Source organism: Panicum virgatum, chromosome 3K (assembly GCF_016808335.1).
Source record: "Panicum virgatum strain AP13 chromosome 3K, P.virgatum_v5, whole genome shotgun sequence".
In the NCBI taxonomy this organism is placed as follows: Eukaryota; Viridiplantae; Streptophyta; class Magnoliopsida; order Poales; family Poaceae; genus Panicum; species Panicum virgatum.
Window position 1 is genome coordinate 22,565,025 of NC_053138.1, and position 15,649 is coordinate 22,580,673.

Sequence of the window (15,649 nt, forward strand, 5' to 3'; positions counted from 1 at the left end):
CATTCATTCATGCACATTGCTCCAGAAAACCTCCATTTTTTTTGTTTGCGTGATCTGTGCAACAAGCTTAATCGTCTGCAAATCGAACCCAACAGAACAGAAAAAAAAGAATAATCACAAATTCACATCCACCATCCCCGATCCTAACATGGCATCCTTCGTTGCGTTGATCCCGACCCGGTTCGATCCCCAGGGACACCAGCTGACGAGGGGCCGACAAATCAAGCCAGCTGCGGGACCATCCTTCATCGGGGCAGGGGAGGATCGATCGCCCGGTGGTCGGTGCCATGGCTCTGAGCCAGAGCGCGCAGCTCAGCCTCGCCACCGCGCTCTTCGGCGTGCTCTCCTTCGTCCTCGCCGTCCTCGCCGAACTCAAGAAGGTAACCGCTGCGTCTCTGCGTGCGCAAACGCCGGCCACCGGCCTGCCGGGATTAATTAACGAGAGGGTGCTTGCATTGCTCGGCGACCTGCAGCCGCCGTACGGGACGCCGATCCAGCAGGGCGGGGGCGTGGTGGTCTGCCGGTTCCCGCGCGACCCGACGGTGGCGCTGGGGGCGCTGTCCGCGCTCGCCGCGGCGTGCAGCGCGGCGCTGGGCGCGCTCGCCGTCTTCTTCCCCTACGGCGGCAGGCACGTCCCGCGGCAGGTGCTCCTCGCCCACACCCCGCTCTACGTCTTCCTCCACGTCGCCGTGTAAGGAATCTCGATCGACTGCCCACGCTGCTGAATCGCTTTGTTACTTGCAATGCTAAAGAGAGTCTGCTGGTTTCTTTTTCGTTTTTCCCCCCTTCTGCGCGGCTTGCATGCAGAGGAGTCACGGTGGCCGGGGTGGGCACGACGGTGTGGGCGACGGCGGCCGAGGCCGTGCTCCAGGTCCGGAACGTGCACCGGGACCCGGCGTACGCCTGCCCGACGGCCGAGACCGGGGTGCTCGGCGGCGCGGCGTTCCTCAACCTGGACGCCATGCTCTTCTGGGTCGTCTGCCTCATGCTCGTCGGCAACGTCAGGACGGACTACTTCGAGGACCACGGCGGGGATGGCGCGGGGGCCGAGGAGAAGTGACGCTCATCTTATTATCCGTGGTTCGCAACATGTACCATGCATCGGCATAGATATATACTAGTATATGTACCACACATGCATGCACGTACCATCACGTGTATACATGTACGTCGCCGTGCCTTTTGTGCGTAAAGCTTGTGATTATTTGTGAAGGCGCTACCGTCTGCCCATAACGATGCATCCTTCTCCCTTAACTCCAACCCGCATCTACTAGAGCTCCTGTCTAGATTTTTAAAAGATTAAAAACCAATCGTATCCGACAAACAACGTGGCCTCCTCCTTCTTAAGGACTACCAATCGAGGAGAGCTGGAACATGAAAAGGAGGAACAATTGGCCTTGTTTGGTTTGTGCTCCAATTGTAGCGCTAGTGAATAGTAACAACTTTGACCGCTAATTACGGTGTCAAACAAAGCCAGTTTACAAAATCAACTTCAGAACCCCTGCGCTAGTGGTCATGAAGAATCTAATGAGGCCTTTGACCGCACGATTAGAGGATCGTTACTGTAGCATCACTGTAGCAAATCATTGATTAATTACCGCCATTAGATCCGTCGCGAAAAGTTACACCCATCCCTAAAAAGGTTTTGCAAATAAACTTCATTTAGTGCTTCATGCATGCGAGATTCTTTTTTCGGGATGCGTGCGTGCTAGTTTCCTAGCATACCCAAACAAGGCCAAGATCAATGCCGCAGCGGGCTGCTGCAGGCATGTTACCACCCGCACAAGCACAATAGGAGGGGAGAGCTTGCTGCTGACTTTTGCAGAGTACCTGCACGCAGATAGCTGGAACAAGGAACGTGGGCAGTGATGATCGGCGGGGGACATGCCTCGCATGATTCGGTTCGGAACGCCGAACAGGGCATTGAAAGCAGCGGCGCATGTTACGCATCGTCCCCCGCGGCGAGGAAGGATGATCACAGGTTGTCAGGTTCACAGGTGTCTCGGCGCTCCCCCTGCCCGCCTGCCCCTGTGCCTGGCCCGGCGGCCCCACGGATCCCGCTGCGGCGTCGCTGGAAGCTCACGATTCTTTCAATTCCTCGCGTGAGGTATGTCGTGGTACTGCAAACCACAACCGGGTAGCGGAAGTCACCCGCCTAAGTCCAGAGGGTGTGTACTCGGGGGTTAGGTAGTCCTAGTTCGATCTCGCTCAAGAACACGATGAACACCAAAGATTTAGAGTGGTTCGGGCCGCCGAAGCGTAATACCTTACGTCCACTGTGTGTTGTATTGCCTTGTCTCGAGAGAGTTCGCGAGAGTTTGTGTGTGTCTGAAGAGCTTAGAGTCTGTCTCCGAGATCTCTCTTAGAAGGAGGGCGTGCTCTCCCTTTTATATGTCCAAGGGGAGCACGTACACTGAGTGGGGCCCCGACGTGTGGACCCTGCGATGTATTATAAACTTCACTTTGGCCTTTAATGCCTCAGATCCGGAGATCTTGTCGTCGGCTTCTGTACGTAGCTTCTGACCAGGGATGGTCTTGAGCTGTCCTGTCAGAGTAGAGTCTAGCCTCTGCAGCCGCGCGTCGAGGTCATGATGAAGCGCCGAACTACTGACTCAGTCACTGTAGCAGCGTGCACTGTTGCTCCAGTCAGTAGCTGGTCATCATGACTCGTCGCCCATGCGCACGGCGCTGTGTATTTAATGCTTGTCTTGGTAACTGACGAGCCGCCTCGGTAACTGGCGATCCACAGTGTGGACTGACAAAAGCTGCCCCATGCCCAGAGGCAGCAGAGCCTGCCTCGTCCACTCGCACTTAATGCGGGTGGGGGAGGGAGCTTCCAATGGAAGACTTGCGCCCGCGCCCGCGTCTGCGTGACACGTGGCGGCTCCGGACCCCTCCCGAGCAGCTAGCTGAGCCGAGAGCTCACGGAGTCCGGATAGACACGTGGAGATCCAGGACCTATCTGCGGGAGTCCGGATGGCACGTGGAGGTCCCGGACCCACCTGCGGGGGGTCCGGGTCCGCGGCCACAGGTACTGAGCATTTCCACCTCTATGACACGTGGTGACACCGGACCCGTCCCCGAGCGGGAAGCGGGTCCGGGACCGTTGGTCCGGTGAGATGGAGTCGGACCCCAGGGGTCCGGCTGCTCAGCTCCTTAGGACGTAGTTACAAATAACTACGCGAGTCTTAACACAGTAGGAGTGAGGACGTACAGGGTACCCACAATGTAAGCCGTTTATCCGGTGCGGCGCGATCTCTGCGACCGGTGCCGGCGAGTGCTGTCGGTGGGTGCGGGCCGAACCCCGTTTTTTTTTCCAGTAGCGTTAGTGGGTCGCTGACGGTGCACCTTCGAAGTCAAGAGGCGTTGAATGTTTTTTTAAGAAACAAAGGAGTATCTAGCTGATGCAAATGCACCTACAAGGAAATTAAAAGAAAATAATAATTAGATTAATTTTCACCATACATCCCACGGCTTAATCTTATGTACCACGAGGCAGATGTACCCTCCCTAATTTGCTTTAGCTTACCACTGGTCGTGTGGTTTGTCTTCGATGACGTAATAGAAGTGGTGTTTAGATCACACCCCGTAAAAAAAATATCACATCGAATGTTTCGACACATGCATAAAGTACTAAATGAAGTCTATTTACTTTTTACATGGATGGGCTGTAAATCGCGAGACGAATCTAATGAGCCTATTTAATCCATGATTTGCAACAGTGATGCTACAGTAACCATACACTAATTATTGATTAATCATGGATTAATTAGTATCATTAGATTCGTCTCGCGATTTACAACGCATCTGTGTAAAAAAGTTTTATAAATAGACTTCATTTAGTACTTCAAATTAATAAGATTCCAACGCAAAAATTTTTACGCATGGAACTAAACACAGCCTAATTCTTTAGTCGTCAAGGCTACAGGAGTAGTACTGCGCCATAAGGGCATGCACAACGGCGTCCTCAAGCCGTCTCGGAGCCGACATTTTTGCAAAAACACCCTCGCTGCAGTTGGAGACGGCCGCGCCGTCGTCTCGCGAGGCGACGGCGAGGGCTCGTGCTCCCAGACCAAACCGCCGATGGAAAATCCGTTGTACACCTCGTCTCTGTCGAGCCACGGTTTCTATGGATCCGGTGTGGTCGCTCGCCATCTCCCTCCTCCCGCCGACCGCGCACCGCGCAGGCCTAGCGGCACGCTCCCTCGCGTTGCCCCCGCCGTCCCAGGCCGCCCCCAACGTCGCCGGAGGTCGCGGCCGGCGGCGCACCACCGCAGCCGGCCGAGCTCACCCCCGCAGCCGGCGGCGCACCCCCACAGCCGGCAGAGCTACCCCGCAGCTGGCGGCGCTCCCCTTCACGACCGGCGGAGCTCCACCGCACGAGGACGACGGCACTCGGCCGAGCAGCCGACGGAGAGCTCGCCTGTGCTGCAGCTTGGAGCGGCCGACGGCACTCCCCATGCCGACCTGGTTCTACTCCTATCCATGCTCGCAGGCTCGCAACTAGCCAATTTGTTGCACGGGAGCTTGATTCCATGGTGCAGGCCTTCGATTCCACCGCAACGGATGTTGATTGGAGTGTGAAGATCTTAGCTTTGTTTGTCGATTGAATTCTAGAGCTTGGAGACGGATGGCGGAGGCGAGCTCCGGGAGGCGTGAGGCAGAGTAGGTACATATAAGTGTAAATAAATTATTTCTGGACAATATAATTATCTTAAAACAAGCAAACAATATAGTAGCATACAAAGATACATGTTACATCAAATCACTATAAATTTATGTACCCATGTATGAGTTAAATACTAAATAGACAACCTACCAATATATCCATTGTACAAGTTGTCTATTTTGCTGTCTATATACGACATTCAAAAACTTGCAGACAGCTGCCGTCTAACCATTGTGCTTGCCCTAAGCAACACATCCATACTTGGGAAAGAAACAATAGCTTTGTTTAGCACTAAAAAGTAAAAGAAATTTGTTACACATACCCCTAAATGCGAATTAAAGTCCCATTCATTCTATTGCCTCAATACAATCACATGTAGTTTAGGCACGCACAGTTCAATTCCATAATGCGTACAAAAAGTATTACACTCTTACGCCTTGATTTGTACAAACATGCTATTTTTCCCTATTTACTATAGGCCTGGGATAATTGAACCACAATTTTAATCAAATATACTCTACCTTTCTATTCTTTTACAAAAAACTACCGTACTTGGCATGGATCCGATCTGAATTTCTCCATTTATTTGTTTCAAAAGTAGAGCTGAATACAATGCTTGCATCGAGAATTTTTGCTTATTTAGACTATTCCAGCTTATTTTCTCTCACATAACACAATTGGGCCCTGTTTGGTTCCCAAAAAATTTTCTGCAGTACCCGTCACATCGAATTTTTGGACACATGTATGGAGCATTAAATGTAGTTGAAAAAATAATTAATTACAGGGTCTAACTGATTAGCACGAGACGAATCTTTTAAGTCTAATTAGTCAATAATTAGATATTAATTGTCAAATAACAACGAAAGTGCTACAATGTCAAAACTCAAATATTTTCGCGAACTAAACAGGATGCAATAGAGAGAATGGAAAGAGGCACTAGGATGCAATGCTATTTTCGATCGACATGGATAATTGAATGTTGCCTTTGCTTGCAACATAAAAAGTAATTTAGTTGTTGATTGTCAGTTCCTCATCTACCCAACCGCTGGGAGCCCGGGCGGGACCGCGGGAGGAACAACACGAGGTGACACCATTTCCCTGTGCACGGAGGATCGGGATCTCGGTCTCGCGGACACAAGTCACGGAACCCGTACTGCGTACACCACTGCGACTGTGGGAGTCCTCCTCGACCAACTCCCCGTCCCCTTCCCTTCCCCCCGTGTCAGCCAAGAAAAGACCGCGCCGCGCGAGCCACGAGCCCACGACCCACGAGGGCGGGTCACTCGCCAGGGTCACCCACATTTCTCCGGAGTCCCATTTCTCCTCCCCCCAGTCCCCACACCCGAGAGTACGGACACTCCCCTACTCCGCCCGCCCCCCCGCTCACGCCCACCCCAGCGGAGGCCCAGATCAAACCCCACCGCCACCCCGCGCTCGAGCTAGCCGAGACGCCGCCCGCCGGGTACGCGAGGAGGAGGAGATGAAGCCCAAGAGCCTCCCGTTCATCGCCTTCGAGCACAAGCGGTGCGTCCCCTCGTTCCCCCGCCCCCGCTCCCGCCGCGCCGTGGCGGCGTCCTCCGCCGCACGCCGATAGCTTCCGGCGAGTTCGGGTCCCTCCATCTCCTCCGTCCCGCTGTGGAGGTTCCCGCTCGGCGGGTTCGGACGTGCTTGTTTTCGCTCGCCGGGGATCTCGGTCCGTTGCGGCGCGGGGGTTTGTTTTGCTGGATTTTTCGTTTCTGGTAATGCGGCGGGAAATTCCGCGCGCTTGTTTGCGCCGGCGGGCATCTGGCTCCCCTCCACGAATCGGAGGGGGAGGAGGCGTTCAGCTTCATGTGAAATTGTTGGTGGAATTGCCCGAATCGGGAGCTCTGTGGTGCACTGGCGCGTATCTTTTCGAAAAGATCTGGGGTCTGTGGCCGTTTTCCTGTGGCAGGAGCGGACAGTTTCGGATTCGTTTTGGCAGGACTGCTTGTCCTGGAATTGCGTCGTGTATTCTTCGAATTCGTGATGGACACGACTAGTTATAGCAAACACTTATTCCTGCTTTGAATCTGGGAGGGGACGCAAGTGTAGATTCCTCGAAGTTTTAATAGTAGAGTAGGTAGTTGCATTGTAGTTGGGAACGGTCTACACTCTTTTCTGACGTCGTGTGACTGAATCAGGGATGCATATGGCTTTGCTGTGCGGCCCCAACACTTGCAGCGTTACAAGGAGTACGCAGGCATCTACAAGGTAGAAGACAGCCCCCAGATTTTTCATCTGCATTGTATGCTCTTGAAACGCTACACACCTTGTTGGTGCTGTACTTGCAGGAGGAAGAGGAGGAGAGATCTGATAGATGGAAGCATTTTCTGGAGAGGCAGCCTGAATCGTCTGGACAGGATGCTGGTGATAATGCTAAGGGTGGTGGTTCTGAGTCACTGCCAGAGAAGACGTCAGCAGGGCCACGGAAGATCGAAATATGGACGCCAATTAGGAAGTCCCTTGGCAACATCGAGCAGATGATGAGCCTGCGTGTGGAGAAGAAGCAATATTCTACTGGAAAGCAGGAAGCAAATGATGGAACCCATCCCGTGAAAATTGAAGAGGGCAAGTTGTCAGAGGACTCAGAAGACGAGTTCTATGATGTAGATAAGGTTGATCCTAGCCAAGAAGTGCATTCGGGGGATACTGGGAATGCTGATGTTGGAAGCAGGAGTCATGAAGAAACTTGCATTTCAAAGGAAGAGTTGGAGTGTCTGGTCCATGGTGGACTACCAATGGCTTTGAGGGGAGAGGTGCAGTCTAAGCGCTGAGGCCTTTTATTTCTTTCTTTTAAATTTGATTTATTCAGCCCATTCATCAGCTCTGTGCATTTCTGTTGACAGCTATGGCAAGCATTTGTTGGTACTGGAGCTCGTAGGGTAGAAGGGTATTATGATAGTCTTGCAGCAGAAGGTGAATCAGAAAATAACAAATCTTCAGATTCTTCAACCTCAGAAGCTATCCATGAAAAGTGGATAGGGCAAATAGAGAAGGTAGCTGTTATGGACATTTTCATGTGGAATCATTTCTTTTTGGATACTTACCGCTGGAAAGTCTAAGACAGTTCAATTGCACTTTGGTTCCTTATAGGACTTGCCAAGAACTTTTCCAGGTCATCCTGCTTTAGATGAGGATGGAAGAAATGCTTTGAGACGCATGCTTATAGCTTATGCTAAACACAACCCATCAGTTGGTTACTGCCAGGTAATTCTATCCGACAAATGGTCAGCCTCATTATTGTCTTTTATATTACCAAAATTCAATTGCTTCTTTTTAAACCGAAATAGTGAACCAATATTTTTTTTTCCTTTTTCTGTACTCATCACACCACAGAGGTGAATTTAAAACCTAATCTTCTATGCTTCTGATGAATATGAAATAACTACTACCTTTCTCAAACAATATTCTGGCATACTGTATTGTTTTACCAACGTTTTAGATCAGAAATCCAACATTTCTTTTAGCATAGATTCATCTTCTGAATACTGTAGGCGATGAACTTTTTTGCTGGTCTCTTGCTTCTATTGACGCCGGAGGAGAATGCATTTTGGTATGGCCCAAGACAATTTGTTGTATCCCATGTTTTTAGTGGAACAAATAATCTGTTAAATCCATCACTGGTGTATGTTACAGGACATTGGTTGGCATTATCGATGACTACTTTGATGGCTACTTTTCAGAAGAAATGATTGAGTCACAGGTACTGCAAACTCGCCCAGTAATGTTTGTTTTGCATATTGGTGGTGCTTGAAGCCCCAAGTTCAATTCATCCTCTGAATTTTGGTTGTATTTCAGGTGGATCAGCTTGTTTTAGAGGAGTTAGTCCGAGAGAAATTCCCTAAACTAGGTTAGCAACCTATCATGATTAAAATATAATATTGGTGGCACACAACTCTTTCTGACCTAATGGAAAAGGGAAATCCAAGCGTTACGGTTTAACATACTTCTTTTATGCAGCGAATCACCTGGATTACCTTGGACTTCAAGTTGCATGGGTTACTGGGCCGTGGTTCTTATCCATCTTCACAAATGTGCTTCCTTGGGAGAGTGGTTAGACTTTATTTGACATTATTTTCATTAATGAGTACTTGTAGAAGAACATTCTCTAAAAGTATATCTTAGCTAATGTAATGGTGTTACCTGCACAAAACAATTAACACCTATGATTCCAAACTACACATTGCTTGTAATAGACATCCAAGGAAGGGGACTAGATGATTTTGATCCAGGTCATTTTTATAAGGAGAGACCGAGTGATAAGGGGTAAAGTTGCACTCACTATACGCTTGAAAGATAACTAGGCTTGCCTTAGATATTAATAATGGTAGTTATGGGATACCCAGGAGGCCAGGAACACCATGTAAAACTCACTACTATGATTACTTATTATGATCCCAGTTACATCTATATAAGCAATAAAATCTGCTCGGTGTAGTGATCCCATACATATATACTTGAAAATACTTTACATCACTTCTGAATATTATTAAACATTTCAGTTCTTCGTGTCTGGGATGTGCTTTTGTTCGATGGAAACAGAGTAATGCTGTTCCGGACAGCTCTTGCGCTACTGGAGTTCTATGGTACCAGGACATACATTTCCTTTGTTTCAGTTTCCAAAAAGAATATAGTATTTGGTCAGCCGATACACAGCAAACAATTTCTGTCGACTGATGCTCGCATCAATTGTAGGTCCTGCACTTGTAACTACAAAAGATGCCGGTGATGCAGTTACCCTTTTGCAGTCTTTATCTGGTTCCACTTTCGACAGCAGCCAGCTTGTCTTGACAGCTCGCATGGGATACCAATCCGTAAATGAAACAATATTGCAAGAGCTAAGTAATAAACACCGCCCATCTGTTATATCTGCAATGGAAGAAAGAGCGAAAGGTCTAGGTGCTTGGACGGACACCAATGGTCTTGCATCAAAGCTGTATAACTTTAAACGTGACCCTGAACCACTGGTCTCATTAAGTGATTCAGCAGACCAATTGAGTGATGTGGGAGATGGGGATGCCAATCAAGAAAGTGATCCTGGAAACATGGATGATATGTATGGTGGTGTGACAGTCAATTCTGAGATTGACTCTTTGCCTGATCCAAAGGACCAGGTAACCTTCTCGATCATAGTCTCTAATTCCTGCTATCTACACTCAAAAAGGGTTGTAATCTGTGGTTTTGCCATATTCTTTTCCTTGTCTTTGGTCAAGTCTAGAGATTGTTGTAGTTCACCACCCCATGGTAGTAATGTTTAGTTTTAGCACCACAGGTTGCCTGGCTGAAGTTGGAATTATGCCGGCTGCTAGAGGAGAGAAGATCAGCTGTTCTCAGGTCTGTTAATCCTCTCCAAGTTTCCATTACTTATTTTTTTCATAAGTTGCTGGAACCATTACAGGATATATCACTTCTAAATTTCTCACTAGATGTAATTAGCATTTAAAGTAGAGTAATTAGTGTGATTGTAATGGTAAATGTTCTCTCCTTTTCCTTCTTTTTAACTGCTTCAGAGGGGACCAGTTTTTTGAGTAATATGAACTAAAGCTGCTGTTTTTTTTTTGACCTGAAGCAGGTTAGGGGTGTTAGTAGCTAGCTACTTCGCTATCTAGTTCTCTCATTTCCCTGTATTTCACAAACCTGTTGAATTTCCGTTTGCAATGGAAATGGGGTGCTACCTCGATTCAAAAAAAAAGCTGCTCTTTTTTTCCAACTCATAAATCTAACGTCATTGCTGAAAATAAATCCATAATTCTTGACCTGGTTGACCACATACCTTGCATGAAATATGACAAGCTTATCAATTGTTTCTGGGAGCAATACAAGCAAACTATTCACTGCTGTTTATTTGCCAAGTTCTAGCTGATGTACTTGTGTTGAGAAACTGTTAAACACATGATCTCTTTACACAATACAATCATGCCCTTTTAGCAGAATCTTTTCTTTTTAGTCGATATGTTTGTTTTATATATATGTTTCCTTTATTCTTTCTGCCTTGCAGAGCTGATGAACTAGAAACAGCACTGATGGAAATGGTTAAGCAAGACAATAGGCGCCAATTAAGTGCAAAGGTATATAATACTATACTGTTGTTTACAAAGAAGATATTTAGCAACGGAAATATCCAGAATCTTGATTGTATGGTACTACATACTACCTCCATTTCAGTATTTCACAATATAGGCCCACAACAGTCACGCACACAGACCAAGCAATAAGTCTAAAGAACAGTTAATGAGAAATGTCACACATGCTGACATGCCCCTATAAATTGCATGCTGTGGTCACTAAACCTCCTTTTTCACAAATTAAATTAGTGGTAGAGAGTGGAGATGTTGCTATAACTTCACTCTTGCTTTTGTTTGTAAACATTTATTTGTGAAACTCAAAACTCCTGAGTAAAAAGTCATATATGGAGTACAGTTGAGCTCATTGTTACCAATTCCACATAAATCACTTCTAGCTACGTTTAGCTTGTATTCCTAAAGTATGAATATATAAGTATCATTCTATAATTGTGAAGTACAATTTACTATTTGATTTTTTTAAGGTACCATTCAGCAAATTCATCATAGTTTATTTTATGAGCTAAAGACTTTTTGTTTTCTTGGGCAGAAGAACTGTGAAAATATTTCACTTTTGTCTTTCAGGTTGAGCAGTTGGAACAAGAAATATCTGAACTAAGACAGGCCCTATCAGACAAGCAGGAACAGGAGGAAGCAATGTTTCAGGTACTGTTGGTGTCTGTGCCTTCATCTAAATTCATTTTCCTACTACTGCATATCCACTAACCAGGAATCTTGTTAAAGGTCCTGATGCGTGTAGAACAAGAACTGAAAATTGCAGAGGAAGCTCGCATCTCGGCCGAGCAGGATGCTGCTGCTCAGAGATACGCTGCTAATGTTCTACAGGTTAATCATTGACTTAATCTATTGCTAACACCAGCTTTATCATTTCATGGATCAGCTATTTCCAGTTGAACTAGGTGAACTCAGTCTTATTTAGTGTATCATCTATTATCGGATTAGCAGAAGATAAACTTCATTTTGTTCATTAACATACAAGCATAGACTTTTCAAGGCAGATGTAATACTTGGAAAATTCTCTCGGTACCGCAGCAGGGGTTTCCCCCGCTGTATAGCTTTAAAAAAAATCTCTCGGTAAGGTTGAAATAGAAAAATTGGCCTTGTTCTGAAATTAACCAGGTTTCATTCGGAATATGACCTGAATGACCTGGCACACAGCCACCCACCTGTCATATGCATGGTACTAGTGTTGCTCAGCTATTTGCTGGATGGACAACAGCAGCCATTGGTGATCGGGTTGCGTAGTATAGCAACAGTATCCATCACAGATCAAAGTTCAAAGCTTATCCATCAGTTATCCAACTACCCATGAGTAGGGGGATTGGGTGTGGCAAATATGGGGAGGGTACACAATGGGTAAATGAGAACTGGTTGTGGGTGTGATAAGCACGGGTGGGCACATACCCTCCCAGTGACAGGTATACTTCAAGCTACCAATGCTTGTATTATTACTGAGCTGGGTTTTGGTGCTTCCATTATTTTGTTGCCACTACTTATAATTGTTTTTATCAGAATTAGCAAATTAGTATGTGCTTTTTTTTTTCTAATCTTCTTTCACCTTAGCTTGTTCTACGCTTAAAGGATCATGGTTTATGTGCAGGAAAAGTACGAGGAAGCTATGGCTACACTTGCCCAAATGGAGAACCGAGCAGTAATGGCAGAAACAATGTTAGAGGCTACACTGCAGTACCAATCTAGCCAGCAGAAGGCATTGTCCCCTTGCCCTTCTCCAAGGTATCTCAGTCTTATCTTCTCTCAATATTCTTTGTGTGAGATGAACAGCTCCTTAAAACTAGTAATAAGGCAGTGCTAATTTACCAATCACCTTTTGCTACTCCATCTGTTAAATATATGATGTTTAGGGCAAGCTAATTTTGAAATTAGCTTATGTTTAAAAATGCTATATCTTAACATTTCACTGTTGATAATTGAACTTGTGCTTAATGCTGCATCTGTCCTCTTATAGTTTTTTTAACTGAAAACAGAGTGTACTAATACTATGATGATGAATTTTAGTTACGTATCTTCCTATCATTTGTTGTCATAATGTTCTAATATTGATAACTTTCCTGGACCTGTTCCCCTTCTAGAACATCAATGTTAGATGCATCCCCTAGTCAGGCAAGCCAGACTTCATCACAGGAGTTCCAGCCAAGAAGGAAAAACTTGCTCGGTCCATTTTCACTGAGTTGGCGTGATAAGAACAAGGTATTTTTTTTTCTTCTGACCAAAATATAAAAATTCTGAGATATGAGGCATACTAGATATGGTTGTTTTTGCCACATAAATTGCTTAGATAGAAAATTAATTTAAACACTTTAGTCTGCACTGCAAATAGCCAAGTTTGCAATATTTCGTGTTCCAAACGAAAATTTTGTGGCGGTACTCCCCATCCTTTTGAGTTAAAAGTGCTAGATTTATTTTTATCTTTGTAGTTCACATGGCCTAACCTCAATGGTAAAGCTCTGTATAAACCTGTTTCTACCAAGTACCGAAAATTACCTTGCTGCTTTTCATTTCTTTCAAATGTGACCTTTGCGCCTCTGATACAGTACGTTTTGGTAATAGTTGTGGAATTTGAATTCTTTTAGCATACACATCATTCTGTATCGTTGGTCCTTTTTTGGCAAAAAGTATGCTGGTGCTATCTACTCACTTTTAAACTCGTTTTCCCCATGGATTCCTCACTGGAGAAACAGAACAATGCTGATGACTCCACAAACACAAAGTTTAGCAACAATAATGATGAAACAGTAGAAACCTCCAACAAAGATGATGAGAAGCAGAGAGAAACACTAGAGATAGATTCTGAACAAAGAACAGAGTCAACTGAAGAAGATGGCAAGCTGAGAGCAGAGATGCCTGAGAAAGACAATGAGCTCGAGCTGCCAGGGGTCCAAATAGCCATGAGCAATTTAAATGGGCAACATGAACAGATGCAAGAAATAAAATTGGATTGATAAGCACAATGTTGCGCTTTCTGAAATATCTATGCCACCACTTTATACCGGTATATCATATAAACATGGTGACAGCTGAGGTATCTCTGAGGGTGGCTTAAATTTTGAAATCCTCTTACCATGTATTGCTGTACTTGTTCATGTCCAGTCTGGTTCCCTCCTCCCCCTTGCCCTTTGTGGTTTCTTAAATTCTTTTAGGTACCACGTCTATAGATCTATAGGTTGTTTCTTCTCTCCATTTTTTTATCATCTGAGAAGAGAAAAAGGAGCAGATTGTATGGTTGTTCAGTTGCTGCCCTCTGATGCAAATGCATCAGAAGAATTGTATGAAATGGATGAGAATTCTGGGTAACTGTAACTCGCTTCTTGTAAATTATCATATTTTTTAGCCGGTGTGCTGGATGTAAGCTATTGTCTCTTTCAAGAGAAGGGAACTCTGTTGGCGTTAACCATGCCCTCGAGCGCCCTCGAGCCTTGGCATAGTATACTGTAGTTGCCTGATGGTGCTCTACAGAGTTTTGAATACCCAGTTTAAGAGGCATGCCGCGCTTCTTTCTGGCGTTTTCTCAGTAAACCGGTGCATTTGGCTTTCCTATGTGCCATAATTTGGGCACTCGCTTCTACTATGACAATCTCTTGAGCCTGATGTTACAAAAAAAAAATCTGTTCAGCCTGTCTCTGAAAAACCTTCACTTCGGCCTCTTTGGTCTGGTATGACTTTGGCCGCTGTGTTTCCTCGGACCAACGCAAAGCCAATCTTTAAAAGACGAAAGCTGACCCTGCTATTTTGCCAAAATCAAGCAGCCGTGAGGCCACGTCTATAATAAATATTAACCGTTGGATTACCGTATTGCTTAATCGGACGGCCGCAGTATGAGCAGGAGGCCGGACACAAACTAGCGCAAGCATTGGTTTCCCACGTTCTAGATCGTTCCTGAACACACGCCCAAGCTATCATGCGGCACCATTAATCTAAGCGCATTACTCGTCGGAGCAAGGTCACGGTCCACAACCAACATCGAAGAGGACGTACAAGAGTTAGATAGCAGCAGTATGTGGGAGAATACATTGGCAAAATAAGCTGACATGGCTATCATTACATGAGAAAAGAGTGTGTTATTGTCTACTCTTTCGTCTACTGCTCTGGCTCGTACTCTTAGGCAAAATAACACCAATTATAGAAGGCATTAAATATTACACAGACAACAAAATAGATAACTCATTGTAAAGTTGTCTGTATGTCTCAAACAGATAGCAGCTGTCTAAACTGTTGTATATGCCCGACTTAATGCTACTCCTTCCTTCCATTTTTATGAGGCACACATGTATATCAAGATTCAAATTAACTTTGCTACCTTTGACCAACAATTTTACTATTATTTTTTATATTTATAATGTAAACTTCATATGATTGGATTCATAATTAAATATACTTTACCATGATTATAAATTTATAACCATAAATGACATAATATATAATATATCAATGGTCAAAATGTTATTTAGAAGACCATGCTATGTTAGATTATGCCTTATAAAAGTGGAAGGAGTGAGTCATTTAATACCAGATATACTTTTAAGTGGGATTACCATTTATTCACATATACTCTTAGTTTTTCTGTCCAATGAAGAATCAACGTTAATTTCATTGTAGATAAACACACATGCTTCTCAATCCATTATAGTTAAGATAAGAGTTACTATGATGTTGTTTCCACTTTCATTCCTGGTAGGTTCAGGTGAGTCCATAGCATATTTAAATTCTGATACAAGTACCATGCGTATATATGTCTTGAAATTTAGATGAACTCCTGATATCTTTATAACAATAGAGTTTCAACACATGGCCATATATATTTGACCTTTAGTGCAAAGGTTTTCTCTATGCTCACACAATATGCTCTTCGGCTATAGAT

At 45.3% G+C, this 15,649-nt stretch overlaps 2 protein-coding genes across 3 annotated transcripts; both read left to right on the forward strand.

Moving 5' to 3' along the window:
• Nucleotides 1-212: 212 nt before the first annotated feature.
• Nucleotides 213-1,219, forward strand: LOC120701333. Its single transcript, XM_039985433.1, has 3 exons — nucleotides 213-380; nucleotides 474-691; nucleotides 808-1,219. Exons 1-3 carry the CDS (start codon nucleotides 288-290, stop codon nucleotides 1,058-1,060), a joined length of 564 nt encoding a protein of 187 aa, XP_039841367.1. The 5' UTR covers nucleotides 213-287; the 3' UTR covers nucleotides 1,061-1,219.
• Nucleotides 1,220-5,968: 4,749 nt separating this feature from the next.
• Nucleotides 5,969-14,182, forward strand: LOC120698409 (TBC1 domain family member 10B-like). Of its 2 annotated transcripts, none has more exons than XM_039981988.1 (18): nucleotides 5,969-6,193; nucleotides 6,832-6,901; nucleotides 6,982-7,446; nucleotides 7,537-7,686; nucleotides 7,784-7,897; nucleotides 8,185-8,243; nucleotides 8,327-8,393; nucleotides 8,489-8,540; nucleotides 8,651-8,743; nucleotides 9,193-9,276; nucleotides 9,386-9,804; nucleotides 9,963-10,024; nucleotides 10,689-10,758; nucleotides 11,338-11,418; nucleotides 11,497-11,598; nucleotides 12,374-12,507; nucleotides 12,864-12,981; nucleotides 13,473-14,182. In XM_039981988.1, the coding sequence occupies exons 1-18, from the start codon at nucleotides 6,150-6,152 to the stop codon at nucleotides 13,731-13,733; spliced, it is 2,445 nt and encodes an 814-aa protein (XP_039837922.1). In that variant the 5' UTR covers nucleotides 5,969-6,149; the 3' UTR covers nucleotides 13,734-14,182. The 2 variants fall into 2 exon arrangements, with proteins under 2 accessions (XP_039837922.1, XP_039837921.1); XM_039981987.1 differs by having other exon boundaries at nucleotides 5,980-6,193; nucleotides 13,464-14,182.
• The last annotated feature ends 1,467 nt before the right edge of the window (nucleotides 14,183-15,649 follow it).